The sequence below is a fragment of the Chiloscyllium plagiosum genome, chromosome 13 (genome assembly GCF_004010195.1).
Source record: "Chiloscyllium plagiosum isolate BGI_BamShark_2017 chromosome 13, ASM401019v2, whole genome shotgun sequence".
NCBI lineage: Eukaryota > Metazoa > Chordata > Chondrichthyes > Orectolobiformes > Hemiscylliidae > Chiloscyllium > Chiloscyllium plagiosum.
This window is the reverse complement of record NC_057722.1, coordinates 47,760,285-47,779,108: the sequence shown is the minus strand read 5'-3', so window position 1 is coordinate 47,779,108 and position 18,824 is coordinate 47,760,285. Positions and strand designations below refer to the sequence as shown.

General features: G+C 40.4%; 1 protein-coding gene across 2 annotated transcripts in view; it reads right to left on the bottom strand.

The window, feature by feature from the left end:
* clcn2c (chloride channel 2c) overlaps window positions 1-18,824 on the bottom strand; it is a 611,909-nt gene that overhangs the window by 202,752 nt on the left and 390,333 nt on the right. For both annotated transcript variants that reach the window (XM_043702310.1, XM_043702311.1), the window contains 3 exons: window positions 10,009-10,110; window positions 8,511-8,595; window positions 5,821-5,976 (listed from right to left, as the gene is read on the bottom strand). In XM_043702310.1, coding sequence (XP_043558245.1) covers window positions 5,821-5,976; window positions 8,511-8,595; window positions 10,009-10,110 — 343 coding nt within the window. The remainder of the gene's footprint in view (window positions 1-5,820; window positions 5,977-8,510; window positions 8,596-10,008; window positions 10,111-18,824) is intronic.

The window sequence follows — 18,824 nt, the reverse complement described above, 5'->3', positions numbered from 1 at the left end:
ACCAAGTCAATGCTGATGAATAAATAGACAATTTCAAAGCCATGGAAAACTGACTCAAAACTATAGTTAAGATTCAAGATTAATTTCCTTTCTTATAACATACAAACTTTTTTTCAATATGTAAACCAGTCTAGCAGCTGGAGGGTAATCTCACACACCAAATTACTATCAATCACTGAAGTAATAATCCATGGAATAATTTGTGTAACTGGAGGCTGCTGGTCATTTTGTTGATATACATTTAAAACATTATATTGTACGAAGTTTGATTAATCATGTCGGCAGGAGAAAACAGTTGCTGTAAAACAGCATTACTCATCTCAGAAAGCCCAATAGTTGCATACTTCTTAATAGTCAAACTTTAGATAGTAAAACAAAAACAAATTACATAAGAAAGCATCATTTAACAGGAGGTTTGGAATGTTTTGATTGTACTGTGCATCTTTTATATCAGCACAGATTTATTTTGGATTCCAGCACCTATGATCTCAATCTCCAATTACACTGCTACCTCCAACTCATTTGTCCTAACATTAACTACTAATTTAAATTTGCTTAGTGCCTTCTGTACAAAATATTAGGATGCTTTATACAGGAGAAGGGAAGAAATCAACAAAATGGATAACTAACCTTCAGACAGGTTAACACGATTTGATTTAAAAAGTGAATGTTGGAGAACATTTTAAAGATGGTTAGTAATTTTGGAGACTGGAGGGATTGACAGGCAAAATCCTAGAGAAGTGCTGAGGCTGTTCAAGGCTCTGGCACCAAGATTGAACAAACAAAGGAGGACATGCACAAAAAGATATGGTACAGGATAAGTATAAATTCTAATGGACTACAGAAATACGGTGTGGCCAGTCTCGATAGATGACTTTAATGCACTGAGGTAAAGAGCAAATGTAATCCAGCAAAGACACGAGTGATGCACAAGTCAGATTTAATGCTGGACAAAGCATGGCCAGTTTAGTTTTGAACTAGTGGAGTTTGAGGAAAGGCATACAAAAGGTTGGCAAAGAGGACATTAGAGGAATCATGTTCGAAAATTGCATTGTACTACAGGGCAATATAGGTAGAGGCAGGTGATGTTGATAGAATAGAAGGAATATAAGGGATCTTCTGAAACAAAACTAAAAATTGCTGGCAAAACTCAGCAGGTCTGGCAGCACCTGTGGGAAGAAAGCAGAGTTAACGCTTCAAGTCCAAAGATTCTTCAACAGAATGCTTTTTTCCCCCCCACAGATGCTGCCAGACCTACTGAGTTTCGCCAACAATTTGTATTTTCATTTGAGATCTCCTACAGCCACAGTCTTACTTCGGTGATCTCCTTGATGGTTGGGAATGGTGTCGGGGTTGAAAAGAATGTCATGCTTTTGTATGTTTTACTTCAGCCTGAGCAAATGATGCGTGTAATCAGTAAAAAAGCAGAGATTGTGATTGTGCCATAAACAATGGCTTTGGCCTTCCCAAAGTACAGTTAGAAGACTTTGGCTAATCGAAAACTTTATTTTCAAGAGTGCAGAGGTAGATATTAAGGAAAATCTGATCTAGGGAAACAGTGGTGCAATAGATTTGGTGATTGGTGTTCAAGAGCCAGGAAATCAAGAGCAGAGACAAGTCCAAAAGGCAGCAGAGGAAAGCTCAGAAAATCAATGGCACAGTGACGATCAGTCCAAGAAACCAACAGTTTGGGCACAGAAATAAGCTTCTGCAAAATAAGCCTATACAAGAGCATGCAAAGCACTGAACTGAGCTGCAGATTCTGAAATCCCCATAAAAAACAAAAGTCTGCTGTTTCTGGATAAAGGAACCATCTTTATCACGGTAAACACATGGGGCTGAGGTTCTGCCATTGGGGTGGCATGGTGGCTCAGTGTTTAGCACTGCTGCCCCACAGTGCCAGGGACCCGGGTTCGATTCCAGCCGAGGGCAACTGTCTGTATGGAGTTTGTGTGGATTTCCCCATGTTTGTGTGGGTTTCTTCTGGGTGGTCTGGTTTCCTCCCACAGTCCAAAGATGTGCAGTGAATTGACAATGCTAAATTGCCCAGTGTTCAGGGATGTGAAGGGTTAGGTGCATTAGTCAGGGGAAATGTAGAGTAATAGGGTAGGGCAGTGGGACTGGGTGGGATACTCTTCGGAGGGTCGGTGTGGACTTGTTGCTTGGCATCAGGTTCTCTGAAATACCAGATTTCCTGCCTCAAGGGCACAGATCTCTGTGACCATCTGCCAGGACAGTCACACTGATCTGTGACACTGGGTCTCAGACACCTCAAGTTAGTTCTGTCTTCAGCAGTTGATCCTGTGTGGAGGGTTTGACCTCTGTTGTCTACCTGCCTCCCATCACTTTGCCATGTTTCCCTGATGCCTGAGGTTCTGGCCTTCTGGCAGAGGGTGTTTTGCCTCATTGCAATGGGGCCCAGAGCTCCTACTTCCAGACAAAGTCTTCCTTCTGGGTAGGTGACCACACAGTTGACATTGCTACTTGTGTTTCTGCCCCTGCAATCCCAGATTGCTGCTGACCACATTCAAATACTAGTTGTAAAAGACTCACTCTCCCTGAAATCACCTTTAACAATTGCTCTTACATCTTTTTTTGCCCTCAAGGGGTGATGCCCTGGGCAGTCATCCTCTCTATGCCCACTTGACTTCAGTTGGCCAGGTTCTAAAGGGACAGATAAATTGCAACTTTAGCCCTGCCAAGCTCCAAAACATTTTTAACAATTTTAATTGGATTTAATTGGGTCAAATATCCCAATGTTTCCCATCTCTGGGATCTCACGGTGAAGCTGATTATCCACTTGGCACCAGTATTTTTGCAGTGCCAAACCCTGTTCCCAAATTTGGGATGACCTGAAAATTTAATCCAAGGCATTTAGGTACTTGACTATGGTAAATTAAGCTAAAACTATGCCAGTATGAGACTATCCTGAACATTGTGCATGGGCCTGTATTTAAACTTGTTGTGGAAATTGGCATTGAGGAGATAAAACAGTAAGTTTTCCAAATGTACTCAACATTCATTTTGTTTTTGAGTAGGGAGCTGTCACTCAATAGTCAGTGGGAATATGGTCATCGTTTACAATTAACAAATTGTGCAGGGACATTTTCTACATTGTAAACTGCTGAGAAAACTCAGACTTTTCCCATTTTCATTTACTGAAGCATTGGTCATTGTTTTCCTTTTCAGTATACTGGAGATGGTGAATGATTTTCAAACGCGCTGAAACGAGCTAATTTCTATCTGAAATACCACAGGATACCTAGAGCAATAGCATTAAAATAGAACCCACAGTGTCTTTGACATACAAAAACACAACACATCACTATTCATTCTGCAGGTAATTAGCTAATGCTTTCGCTTACTTCACTGATCTTTCTGTTGGCCAGTTTGCACTATTCTCAAATTGTTTTGTTGCCAAAGAAATCCTAATTTATGACTCAGTTTCTGTTTTTAAAGAAAACATTAGCTTAAGGGTGTTTTTTAAAAAAAATCTTTAATTCAGTGCTGCAATTTCACCTACAAATCTTGGCACAAAGAAATGGATTGCTATTTTTGTGCATTAAGGACACAAATAATTTGAACTATCTAATTGAAGCCATGGACTTACTACTGCTGAAACATCAAGTATGCTGACCTTTATTTATTTGTGCGACCTGACAGCTTTCATACAAACATCTTTCTAAGTGCAACCAATATGAGTTTGTCATTAATGGATGTGGATCCAGAGCAACTTCACTGATGATAAACAGGTGCAAGTTTAGTTCATTGAGCATGGGCAGTAGGTTCATGAATAACATCTGCAAAAACAGCACTAATAAAACTCATTCTGACCTGGGATTTTGGAGGGGGGGGGGGGGGTGGGGGAATCAAAGCTCAAGAAACCCTTTTTCTACAATTTGGAAGTGGATGGCTAAATCTTGCACTCAACATTCAGAAAGTTGAACCAATTGGCTCAATTCCCTCAAAGTAAATTTGAAATGTGTAGGGGATTACATACTCCAATACTGATGAAATCAGAAAGGAGATTCCAACAGCCTTATTTTGGTACACATTCATTCCATTTTATGCTGCAAAGCTTTGGGATATTTAAACAACTTTTCAGTGTGTTCTAAGTGAATGAGTGAAACATTGAATGTATAGGTAGGTTAGTAGGAGTGTGTGCGCACGTGCGTGTCAAGGGTCATATGTTTGCTCTCAAGACATCTGCAAATTGGACAACCTGGCCATCATTTTCATTCCTTTTTTTTAAATATATCCAGAAGTATTCTTGGTGAAGTGGATTTGAAACAAAAATTCACTTGTATTTAAGAGTACCAAATCATCTCTTAACCACCATCAGTAGATCAGCTATATTTTCCAACCGAATAATTTACATGCAAAGCCCGTTAAGGGCAATGCAGACCACCAAAGGTGAGAGACAGCTAGGGAAGAGAGAGAGAAGGCACATGCCATCATTTTCTCTTCCATTGACTTTCTTAGGATATCTGTATCCCTCATTACTGTTCCTCCCGTTAGTTGAAACAATATTTTATGTTTTATTCAAAAGCCTTTTAATAGTTTGAAAGTCTCTTCAAGTTCCATTGATAATTTTTGCTGTTTCAATGTAAAACTCAATTTTTCAACCCTATCATTGTAACTAAATTCGTTTATATCTAGTCCAGTTTAGTGCATGATTACTGTGCTCTTCCTATTATTCTCAATCCTTTTAGAAAGTAGGATTCCAACAAATGCATACAACGTTTCAACCAATGACTGGCACAAATCAAGCATACTTTCCTTGTTTTTGAATTCAGTGTTGCATGTATATACAAAACAGAATTCCAAATAATCCTTCCTACATGCATTTCCAACTTTAAATGACGTTGAATATGTATTTGTGCAGACTTTAATGTCTTTTAAAATAAGATTCTTTTCAAGTTAGAGACTATAAATGTGACTTGAAATGAGAATTAAAAATAAAAATAAAAACTAAAACAGGAAGCTGAATATTGTGAATGTTTGTTAATCAGCTGGATTTTTTCTGCAATGAGACATATCTAATGTCTCTGTCATTTGTTAAACTTCTCTTGCTCCTCTCAAATCAAACAATTTTGTTTTACAAACTTCCTGAGAGACTCAGCAGATGACAGACCAGGAGAGCATTCAATAGGGTATTTCCTGAACCAATGAAACTTAAAGATTTGGAAAATAAACAATGGAAGGGCTGAGAAACAGAACAACAATAAGGAAAAGTAGACCATTTGGCTTTTACAATAACACCTGAAAATTAATGGCAAATACATCCATGAAATTAATGCCCAGGTTTTGATCCAAATGTATTGAAACTAACGCTCAGTCAGAGACACAATCTCCATCACAAGTAGCAGGAGCTAGGGACCAACTCCAACCCAAGCAGAAAAGGGTGCAAACCACAGGCCTCTGCCATCAATCTAAACTACACTTGCCACAGAGACAACTGAGTCAACTGATTGCCCAAGGAGTGTGAGCTGCTGTGGCAACACACATTTTTACATGTATGTTACAAAAAGGAGCTATGGATAGGGATTCCAGAGGGTCCAATTTCTTTCCAGCACATGGATGACCAGGAATTTCTACTGCCGCAACATGCCACCATTGGGATCTGTTGGAATGGCTTCCAAGCTGATACACAACTGGTTTGGTCATCAAATCCCGGAGTTTCTAGCTTGGAAGCAGGGATACTACCCAAGGGACTAACTGCTAAAGATTAAACAGTGCTTTTGTTATTTCATGTAAGGAAACAGTGCCATGGTTGGTGTGTCAATGTACACATTTAGGTAGACAATATTTGTGACCTACCTTCATTAGGATGAAAATTACTAAGGTTACAAAGACATTTGCTCGAGGATGTTTCCAGGCTTCCGAAATCCCAATGTAGTCAAATTCTTCAGCAATGCCTTGCTTGGCCCAGGTCCTGTTATCAAATAAAGTGACGAGTGTTTCCTTCTGCGTGAGCTATGAACCAAATAAAGTGAACTCAATTAATAGATGATAGAAAACACATCAACAAATGAAAAACAAATTGGTGAAGAGTAAAGAAGAACCAGGGGAATGGACTTTGAGGGTAAACAGATACTCTCAAACTGTTTAACAGTTGGACATGTACTAAAATCAACTTAATAGCATCAAACTAAAATGCAACAATGAACATAGTATGCTGCAGGACTGGATGGTATTTATTTAGGGAGTAAAACCAAATTCTTAATGTGTTGATTCATGCGTAACCACAACCTTTACTTTTGGCAAATCCAACAAATAATGGACTTCACAAATTTGTGAATAACCTTACTCTCTGTTTAATAAACACAATTGCATTTCAAAGCTCAATGCTTTATGTTGTCATTTTGGAGGATAAATTGCCTTAGTTTTCATTTTTTTACTCAGAATAATTAGATTTTTGTAACAAGCATTGTGACTAACGATGTGAAAATTTCTTCCACTGATCAATATTTTTAGTCAGTGTGAGAGCCTAATCAGCCCTTCATGAGCAATGTTATGCTGACATGCAAACCAATTAGATGGATGGTGCTGGGCAATTTCAGCTCATTGTTTTGAATTCTCTTGTATGAAATGCTTAATTATGAAACAGTGTAATAACGGGATTGCAGCCATCTGCTCCAATTTTCAAGAAATATGCATTTATTAGTGGCTTTCAAAATGAGAGAAGTTATAAAGGAATATGGTCTAAAAGCCCATTTGATTAAAATACTGCCCAAGGCAATCTGCAAAAGGGATTGTAAGAAAGGGCACTGCAGTGATGAGTCACTAGGCAGATAACTGACGAACAGGCTGCCAACTAGCCAGTTCTCATATCCTATGTTTATTGAAATGAAAGATTAAAGGCTTAAGAAAATCCTTCATTCTGCTTGGTAGTATATAGTTTATATATGTGAATGTCAAATATGCAGGAAGTAAGGGCACCCATTATTTTCTTCCTGACAAGTCAAGCAGCTTTGCAATCGCTTATGTAGTTGGAATTTAAAGGCTCACTGTGTTTCTTTCCAAAAGCTGCAAAATAAATTAAGTCTCCTTGTTGGCAGGCTGTAAGCTGCAGATATATTTTCAATGCTTCCAATAAAGGCCTGTACTTTGTATAATGTTTAACTAAAATATCAATTAAACATGAGGGGAATATCAGAGCACATAATGAATTGATAGGATACTGGCTCTATTGATGGTTTATTCAGATTAGCTATTAATTTGAAGATATCAACAATTTAAGATGCAGACTCTCTTATTTTACTTGTTTGTTCGCGATGTTCAGGGTACGACAGATAATTTGGTTTGAATAAATGCTCTGTAATCAGCCAGATTAATTCCAATTGACAGAAGCTGCCAACATTTAACTATATGAGATTTTCTACCAGGGTTGGTACAGGTCCTTGTGTGTGTAGTGAAATTGCCAGCTAGGCACTGATGTGAAGCTATTACTGCTTTGTATTTTAACATTAAAGTGATATTTTATGTCTGACTCACGAGAGCTCTTTTGTGGTACACCTTCACCTTATTTATGTAATACCAGCACTGAACATGGTGATTAGAAAATATATGGATCTATCTTGAGGTCTATCTCACTTTGCAGTGCACTCTAAGTGGTAATATGCTCTTTCATTACTTGGATTAGGCATAGGTTGAAATGTAAACACATTGTGTTTTACCTGGTTGCGCAATGATCATGGGAGCAACTGGATCTTCAACAAACCTTCACAGAGCCAGTATTCACCCAAGTCGGTGAAAACATAGAGTGGATCAGGTGTCAGGAAGTTTCAGTGGTGCAGGGACAGCAGTCAGGTACTGGGTAAGGATGGCTGTGGTCAGAGTGAGCAACTGTGGAGTCAGTTTATAGAGTTTTTTTCAGAGTTACAGCAGGTTTTAATTCATCTAGGTTTTACTTAGAGTAATATGAAAACCTCTGAGCCCCTAACTGTAATTCAGAGTTGAAGTCATTGTTGGAACATTCCAAATGCAATTTAATTGTCCGCTGGAAATTTAAACTTCCCATGCATGAATGCATAGCCTGCATGACGGGACTTCCAAGGGGATGTGTGGTGCACCTAACAGGGCATCTTCCAGGAGACCAGAACATTGGAGACAATAAAAGTACAAAAGTTAAATGAACTAACACTTTCTTATTAACAATGAATGCATCCAGGTTTTAAAATCTTCAACATTGCACAGCTAACTCCTCTGCTGTGTGATCAATTGCTTTGCCATTGCTCAGATACTGTGTTGTATATAGCCTTTCTATTTACTCCACCACAATTGCTGCTTTGGCTGACTTGTTTTATTTCCTATTCCCCACACTGGTTTAAATATTACACAACACAATCATTGAAAATTCCATCACAATTAGTGCAATCATATTCTCCCATTGTAGCTAAAATATAGCAGTAGTACCCTGTTCACTTTCAAAATTCAAGACCGACTTAAAGCTGATTGACTGATTTCATAAAGATGTGTACATAATTATAAGGAATTAGAAAACGCACCTCTCCAGCCATGAACTGGCCAAATCCTGGAGGAAATGAGAGTGTGGCAATAATCAATGTCACCAGTGCTGGATAAAGCAACCGCCTAAGAAAGAAAAAAGTTGTGTCAATCATTACAAGATCAACCATATTTTATCCAAAAGCATCTAAGCCCACTATCTCTCTCCCAAATTCTTGACGGTCTGAACTAAATAATTATTACTATGAAACTCAATTCAGTTAATAGCATATCTTGAGAAGATCTATCAGTGCAGTCAGCATATTTGTTTCTATTAACTATAAGGTCCTGGAGAAACTCAACAGCTCTGGCAGCATCTGTGGAGAGAGAGTCAGAGTTAACGTTTCAAGTGCAAAATGACCGTTCTTCAGGGTTGACTTCAGGTTTTGTTTACCTTGCCCTCCAAAACAAACATCTGTAATGAACTGAGTAAAGTTTATGCGAAAAATCAGATTGCAAGTGCCTTTCACAGGAATTCGTACAGCATTCGGATATGGGAAGCAAGGATTTTAGGTGTCACTGCAGCTTTGTGAGCTGACTTGGACCAGGATAATGTTCAAAAGATCTGTACTGGTGCAAAACAATTCAACCATTCCATCGATTCCAAATTGGTTTGAAGACTCTTTTATATGGCTATCAGAGACTATGATAGGAACTAAGTTTATAATTGATGGACAATCTTGTTCCATTCTTTAGTCATTTGATTCAATTTATTCTTGAACTTACGTAGGATAAAAATACAAGATACACATTGACCATGTATTGACGGCTGTCAAAGCTGCAGGTTGGTTATATTGGCCAGACAGTACAAAAGGCATATATGACAAACATGTAAATGTGCCATTTCACTGGCAAGATTTATTTTAAAAAACAGTTCAATTCAGCTCAGAGTCAATTTGCACAAACAAGCTAAATAGATTTTTATTTCCATTTGGAACTGGTAAATGTATATTTAAAATTAAATAGGTCTTTGGTAATTTATTCCAACTGATAATTGAATTGGATTGTGGACTATTTTGGAGCTAGCTCTTGTTTTAAAAAAAAACACAAGGACTGTTTAAATTATGTGTCAGTACTTCACAGTTATGACGTCTGGAGCAACAGGAGTCTCACTGCATTGAAAAAGAGTAAATGTAACTGGAACTTTAAAAATAAAATCCACTTTTTAGCTCAAATAATTACTTATGGGCTTTAAAAATTTTTTTACCTGAAATGTCGTTATAGGTTAAAAGGAGAGAAAAATAGCCCAAAATGACGTGATTTGATGTTAAAACACTTCTCTTGGCAATGCTGATGGCATCTGACTGAGAAGAGGTTTGAAGAAACAAAAATAAATCCTGGGCAGCACCATTGACACATCCCTTACATCTGTACCCAGGAAATTGTGTTTGTTAATACAACCAACACGGGTGTCAATACCAAGAGGGGAAAATTAAAGTTACATAGAGAGTGTAAACAAGCCTTAATAATTTAAGAAACATCGCAGTATTTAATACTTACTTTTTCATCAAAAACTTGTTAATGGTTTTTTGTTTTCTCATGATTGCCACTATCTTCCTGTGGAAGTAGACAAACAGGGCACCACCGAAACCACTAGCAATCCTGTAAGGAAGAGGACAAATGTATTATTATTTTTCTAAATTATTTAGGTGAGTGACACACTGCTGATGTGGTTTTGCTCCTGTGAAACCGGTTGCAAATACTAGCAAAACAGAAAGTAAGTATCCATTACATCAAGCTTTTGACCCTTGGTGTATGTTCATTCCTGAGGATTTCCTGGGTGTATAAAGTATATTTTCACAGGGAAGTAAGTAAACAAAGAATTGCTACCCTGTCTGTCTTCCTACATTCTCAGTGGGTAGAGGCTCAGGCAGCTTAAGACCTACTGAAAGCAGGATCTTTGAAGTTTTGCCCACTCAGCTCAGACTGGAGTAACTGAAATGGGATTAATGGAAACTTCTTCCCACCTCCAACCACAATGATTTTTATTTAAGGAGCTCCAGGAGGCCATGACATCTGCAGAAGGAAAGAGCAAACATGCATTTATATAGCATCTTCATTAACTTTTTTTGAAGTGTAAATGACTTTTTAATGCAGGGAAATGCAGCAAAGTCCTTAAACAGCATCTGGATAATTTGCCAGACAGTTGTTTTTCTTGATGAAATTGATAAATGCTGGGAGGGCTCTTCAATGCAGCCTTCCACAGTGTCATGGAATCTTTTGTACCCATCTGAATGGGTAGACAGGTTTGAGTTAAATGACTTACCTGAAAGTCCCTGACAGTACTCCAGATAGACCATGTGGCATCAATATATAAATCTGAAACAATAATGGCAAACCACAGATCCACTGACCCAGCAATGTTCTCCTCATCACCATCTGGGGTTTGTGCTAGTATTGAGCAAGCTGGCCCATTGATGAGTCAGACAAAAGCCTGTCATTTTCTCTAAGAAAATATTCCTCAAGTATGACTGTATCCCAGATACCATTACCACCATCCTTGTTCCACAGGCAGGAGAGATAGTGGGTGGTGGCACAGTGCTACACAGTTGGGAGGGAGATGACCTGAGAAGCTGCAACATGATTCTGGATCCAGTGAAGTCTCATGGCATCAGGTCAAACATGTGGAGGAATTATACACCCAACTCCTCAGGGTGTATTCCTCCTCGTTGAACACCAGGTAGAGGAAGACCTATGTGTGATAAGGACACATGAGGTACTCTGGATTCAGGGAGTTCAAGTCGAGAGTGTGGTGCTGGAAAAGCGCAGCAGGTGAGGCAGCATCTGAGCAGCAGGAGAATTGACATTTCAGGCATAAGCCCTTCACCAGGATGAGGGGAGTGATGAATTCCTGATGAAGGGCTTATGCCCAAAAACATCAATTCTCCTGCTCCTGCCTGACCTGCTGTGCTTTTCCAGCACCACACTCTCGACTCTAATCTCCAGCATCTGCAGTTCTCACTTTCTCCTTCAGGGACTTTAATGTCCATCACCAAGAGTGGCACCACAATTGACCGAGCTGCCCGAGTAGGACATAGCTGTTCGACTCAGATTGTGGCAGGTACTGAGGGAACCAAAAGGAAGAAACTTACTTGACCACATCCTCATCAATCGACATATCTCAGTCATGCCCATATGTGATGGTAATGGTGGGAATTCTTGTGGAGATGGAAGTCACATTTTCATATTGAGGATACCCACAATTCTGTTGTGTGGCACTACCACCATGCCAAAAGGCAAGACTTTGAACAGATCTAGTAACTTAATCTTGGGCACTCATAAGACACTGTGGCCATCAGCAGGAGTAGAACTGCACAGAAATACTATCTCCCACTCCACCATTACCATCAAGCTAGGAAATCAACTTCAGTTCAAAGAAGAGTGCAGGAGGTCATGCCAAGAATAACACGAAACACAGTTAAAAATGAGGTATCAATCTGGTGATATTACAACACAGAACATCCTGCATGCCAAACAGCTCCAGCAGAATGCAAGAGACTGGGCTAAGAAATCCCACAATCAAATGGATCAGTTTTAAGTTCTGCAGGCTTCATTGGTGGAATCAGCTACTCACTTGCAGTGTAATCTTCACAAATTCCCCAGCCTTGAAGACTGGGAGCCCAGCCTATCAGTGCAAAGAGAAGGCTGAATTACTTGCAAAGAGGAGTGCTGAGTGGCTAATCCATTTTCACCTCTTACTGTGGTGCCAGGTATCACTGAAAATGTGTGCTCCAGAAGAGCCACACCCTGAGCCAAGCTGTGGCAGTACAGCTACACTAGCATCTACCTGACCCTGTGGAAAATTATCCAAGATTGCACTTTACACAGGAAGGACAAACCCAACCTGACCAATAAAAATAGGAGCAGGACAAAGTTGAGGTCATTCAGCCCTTTGACCCTATGCTGTCATTCAAAATGATCATATCATTCAACACAGTACTCTATTTGCGCTCTTTCTCTCCATACCCTTTGAACCCTTTAGCTCTAAGAATATATCTAAAATCCTTCTTGAAAACATTCAACGTTTTTGCCTCAACTACGTTTCGTGGCAGAGAATTCCACAGGTTTGACAGGCCGAGTGAAGAAATTTCTCCTCTTCTCTTTTGATATACTCTCAATTATTAACAAAACGATGGAAAGGATCATCAAGAGTGCTATCAAGCTGCACACGCAAACAAATAACCCAAGTACTAGCGCACTGTTTGGTGGCATCAGGACAACCCTTCACCTGACCTCATTACAGCACCAACGAGCTGAAGTGAGAATAACTGCCCTTGACATCAAGGCCACCTTTGACAGAGTGTGGTATCAAAGAACCCTGGAAATACTGGAGTCAATCAGAATTGGGGAAGTACTCCACTAGTGGGAGTTGTGTCTATCACAAAGGAAGATAATTGTGATTGTTGGAGGTTAGTCACATCAGCTTTAAGCAGGAGTTCTCAGGATAGTGTTCTCCGACAAACCATCTTCAGCTGGTTCATCAATGATCTTTCCCTCCATCATAAAGGTCAGGAGTGGGGATGGTTGCTGCTGATGGCACAATTTCAGCACCATTTGCAATAAATAAAAGAACAAAAAAAAAATTACAACACAGGAACAGGGTCTTCGGCCCTCCAAGCCTAAGCCAATCCAGATCCTCTATCTAAAACTGCCGCCTACTTTCCAAAGATCTGTATTCCTCAGCTCCCTGCCCAGTCATGTATCTGTCTAGTTACACCTTAAATGACGCTATCGTGCCCGCCTCTACCACCTACGTTGGCAATGCATTCCAGGCACCCACCACCCTCTGCATAAAGAATTTTCCACGCATATCCCCCTTAAACTTTTCCCCTCTCACCTTAAACCTGTGACCCCTAGTAATTGAGTCCCACAATCTGGGGAAAAGCTTCTTGCTATCCACTCTGTCTGTACCTCTCATGATTTTGAAGCTCTCAATCAGATCCCCCCTCAACCTCTGTCTTTATAATGAAAATAATCATAACTGAGCTAGTGCCCTCCATACCAGGCAACATCCTGGTGAACCTCCTCTGCACCTTCTCCAAAGCATCCGCATCCTTTTGGTAATGTGGTGACCAGAACTGTACACAGTATTCCAAATGTGGCCGAACCAAAATCCGACACAACTGTAACATGACCTGACAACTCTTGTACTCAATACCCCCACCCAATGAAGGAAAGCATGCCGTATGCCTTCTTGACAACTCTATCGACTTGCATTGCCACCTTCAGGGAATAATGGACCTGAACACCCAGATCTCTCTGCACCTCAATTTTCCTCAGGGCTTTTCCATTTACTGTATTTTTCGTTCTTGAATTGGATCTTCCAAAATGCATCACCTCACATTGGCCCAGATTGAGCTCCATCTGCTATTTCTCTGCCCAACTCTCCAATCTATCTATATTCTGCTCCATTCTCTGATAGTCCCCTTCACTGTCTGCTACTCCACCAATTTTAGTGTCACCTGCAAACTTGCTAATCAGACCATCTATACCTTCCTCCACATCATTTATTTATATCATAGTGGTCCCAGCACGGATCCCTGTGGAACACCACTGGTCACAGGTCTCCACTTTGAGGAACTTCCTTCCACTACTCTCTGTCTCCTGTTGCTCGGCCAGTTATCTATTCACCTAGACAGTACATCTACCCTTCTTAAACAAGGCAACAACATTAGCAATTCTCCAGTCCTCCAGGACCTCCTCCGTGTTCAAAGATGCTGCAAAGATATTTGTTAAGGCCCCAGCTAGCTCCTCTCTTGCTTCCCTCAGTAACCTGGGATAGATCCCATCCAGATCTGGGGACATGTCCACCTTAATGCCTTTTCTAATACCCAACACATCCTCCCTCCTTATGCTGACTTGACTGAGAGTAATCAAACATCTATCTCTAATCTCAACATCCATCATGTCCCACTCCTCAGTGAATATCGATGCAAAGTACTCGTTAAGAATCTCACCCATTTGCTCTGCCTCCATGCATAACTTTCCTCCTTTGTCCTTGAGTGGGCAAACTCTTTCTCTAGTTACCCTCTTGCTCCTTATATACGAATAAAAGATTTTGGGATTTTCCTTAACCCTGTTTGCTAAAGATATTTCATGACCCCTTTTAGCCCTCTTAATTCCTTGTTTCAGATTGGTTCTACTTTCCCAATATTCTTCCAAAGCTTTGTCTGTTTTCAGTTGCCTAGACCTTATGTACACTTCCTTTTGCCTCTTGGCTAGTCTCACAATTTCACCTGTCATCCATGGTTCCCTAATCTTGCCATTTCTATCCCTCATTTTCACAGGGACATGTCTGTCCTGCACTCTAATCAACGTCTCTTTAAAAGTCTCCCACATATCAAATGTGTATTTACCTTCAAACAGCTGCTCCCAACCCACATTCCCCAGATCCTGCCAGATTTTGCTATAGTTGGTCTTCTCCAATTTATCATTCTTCCTTTAGGACCACTCTCATCTTTGTCCACGAGTATTCTAAAACTTATGGAACTGTAATCACTATTCCCAAAGTAATCCTCTGCTGAAACTTCAACCAGTTGGTTGGGTTCATTCCCCAACACCAAGTCCAGTATGGCCCCTTTCCAAGTTGGACTATTTACATATTGCTCTACAAAACCCTCCTGGATGCTCCAGACAAATTCTGCTCCATCTAAATCTTTAACACTAAGTGAATCCCAGACAATGTTGGGAAAATTAAAATCTCCTCTCATGACCATCCTGTTGCTCCAACATCTTTTCATAATTTGTTTACATATTTTTATCTCTATCTCATGCTCGCTGTTGGGAGGCCTGTAGTATAGTCCCAACATTGTTACCACACCCTTCCTATTTCTGAGTTCTGCCCATATTGCCTCACTGTTCGAATCCTCCATAGTGCCCCCCTTCAGCACAATTGTGATATCTTCTCTGACCAAGTAATGCAACTCCTCCACCCCGTCTCAATCCTGTCTGAAGCATCTATATCCTGGAATATTTGGTTGCCGATCTCATCCTTCCTTCAACCAAGTCTCAGTAATACCAATAGCATCAAACTCCCAGGTACTAATCCAAGCCATAAGTTCATCTGCCTTACCTACTACACCTCTCACATTAAAACAAATTCACCTCAGACCACCTGTCTGTTTGTGTTCATCATCTGCTCCCTGCTTACTCTTCCCATTAGTCATGTTGACTTCATTATCTAGTTCCTTAGAAGCAGTAACTAAAGCTTGCTTACTGTCCACTAACCTCTTCATTTGATTCCCAACCGCCTACCACATTAGTTTAAACCCTCCCAACAGCATGAGCAAAAGCACCCACGAGGACATTGGTTCTAATGCTTCCCAGGTGTAAACCGTCCGATTTGTAATAGTCTCACCTCCCTCAGAACCAGTCCCAATGTCCCAAAAATCTGAACCCCTCCCTCTTGCACCATCTCTCAAGCCACTTTTTTACCCTGTCTGTTCTGTCATTTCTACTGACTAGCACGTGGCACTGGTAGTAATGCTGAGATTACTACCTCTGAGATCCTACTTTTCAACTTGGCTCCTAACTCCCTAAATTCTGCTTGTAGGATCTAAATTCTCAGACACTGAAACAGTCCATGTCCACATGAAGCAACACCTGGATAACATTCAGACTTTGGGCTGATTAATAGCAAGTAATATTGGCACAAAACAAGTGTCAGGCAATGGTCAGCTCCAACAAGAATGAATGTGAACATCACCCCTTGATGTTCAGTTGCATTACCATCACTGACTTCCCTCATACCTTGGGGGTTATCATTGACCAGAAACTGAATTAGACCAGCCATATAAATATCATGGCTCCAAGAGAATGTCAGAGGCTAGGAATTCTGCAGTGAGTAACTCATTTCCTGACTCTTCAAACTCTGTCATCCACAAGGCACAATTTCAAAACCACTCTAGTAGTTTGGTATCATCCTGGATAAAATATCCTGCTTGACTGGCACCTCATCCATTCCCTTCAACTCCACTCCTTTTGCTCCTGATGCACAGAGGCAGAAGTACATATCACTGACAAGATGCACTACAGCAATTTACCAAAACTCTTCCAACAGCACCTTCTAACATCCTGACTGCAGGTATACGAGAACACTACCAACTGCAAGATGCCTCCACACACACCATTCAAACTTACTGTCTGCTCACTACTGTTGGGTCAAAATCTTAGGAATTCTAGCACTGTGAGGTTCCTGACACGCTAAGGATTGCAGCTCATCATCACCTTCTCCAGGTGGGGATTTGGGATGGGCAACAAATACTGGCCTAGACAGCAATGCCTACATCCCATGAACAAAGAAAGCAGAACTCTTCTATTATTGTACTGGAATGGTGGGAGAGTACTCTGGTCAAAGTAAACTGAAGTCTCTGAAGGCATGAACTCTTCTTTCCTTTCCATTTCTGGTTCAGAGGCAAGAATATCGCTACAAGGTGGCATCTAAGATCCCAAAACTTGTGAGCATTATTTCAATCTTTGGGTACAGGCCCCTTCTGTGATGTATTCATAGCATGCATTTAGTTAGTTGGGAAAAGAATAAAAGTATTGCGACAAACACAGATGATTAATGTATAAATCTGCATTAAAATAATTCAACCGAATCTTGCGCAATAAACCATATTGTATGCGAGGGCTATTTACAGGCGTTGCTACACAAGTTTTCAGCAAAAGTGCCGGTGTTACAATGATGTGCAATAATTCTAGGAAAAGACAATTTGCAAATGTTTCAATGGATGGATGGTCTGTGCTGATAGAATCAGTTTAAATTTATCAAACACAGCAGTGAATCTTTCAGTGCACTTTGGCAGGTTTCAACAGTGGCCACACCACGTTTCAACCATCATTACTGTTGTCCCGCATTTCACCACTTTTGGCTGCAGAAATTACCAAAGCAGTCAACATAATTTACCAAAACCTTCAATTCTTGAAAGAACAACAAATGCACGAGTTCAGTCATTTAAGCTTCAGACAAACTGGTGGTTAACATTACAGCACAAAAAGCTGAATAGCTGCAGAGGTGACTCTGAAGGACACAGTTTTATGCACATGCAGCAATAGCACTAGATCAGTTATGATGTGGTCAGCATAGCAACAACAATCGCTTTTGTGTGTTACTTCAACTAATGTACTCAAGGCTCAGGCTGTTGTGCCAAGTGACTCATTCTCAAGTCTACATATTCATGTCAAATTCTTGTAAAAAGAAAATCAAATGAAATGGTGTTTGGCACTCTAGCCAGAAATACATTGTATAAGAGATAAAAGTCGTTCAGTTTGCCACAATACTGCCCTCAATTCACCTTCCCAGCAGGGGCAAATGTTACTTAGACTTAGATTGGATTTTGTTTTAAAAATAAGCATGACATTAGTATATAGGAGAGTGCAATTTAGCAAACATTTAATATGTTGCAATTGGACTGTTTTCAGAGTGGAAAGAAAACCCATTGCATAAATTGCTTTAATGTATAACTTTCACTGCTATGAAATTTTTTGATATCTGATAACGTCTTAAAAACCCATCGGTGTTTTTCTGGAGCAGCTTATGTAGCAATGGCATGGAGCTCTGATGAAGACATGAGGACCACGTCTGCCAACAGCAACAACATCAGCTGCAGTCTTAGTTGCTTCTTCCTCCACCAACAAAGGGGATAAAGACAGAGGTCAGCGTGATCGAGGTGATATCTCTAACACAAGGCACACAAATAGAGGATCCTCTTTCTTGACATGGCACATGAAGCTCAGATTTTCTTAGTAGTCTGCTGCTAACATTTTTCATGCTCTGGAGCAAGAACTCATTAATTATGGACCAAGTAGGTGTGCATTACCTGTGGCTGTTACTGCACTGAAAGAGAAGGGGGACCCATGGGGAAAGGACTTTCCACACATATTTTCAGTCTTCTGGCAACTGAAGTCTCAGGAATTCATGTTAAGAGCAGCTCTAAAGGTCTGTCCAAAACAGCTTTCACTGAATCTCTACAATGTGGAAACAGGCCATTAAGCCCAACAAGTCTACACTGACCCTCTGAAGAGTAACCCACCCAGACCCATTCTCCTACCACTCTACATTTTTCCCCTAACTAATGCACCTAACCTATGGATCCCTGAACACTATGGGCAATTTAGCATAGCCAATTCATCTAACCTTTGGTTTGTGGGAGGAAACTGGAGCACCGGGAGGAAACCCATGCAACATGGGGAGAACATGCAAACTTCACACAGACAGTTGCCCAAGGCTGGAATCGAACCTGGGTCCTGGTGCTGTGAGGTAGCAGTGCTAACCACTGAGCCAACGTGTCAGCGAGCTTTAAACAGAAATCCTT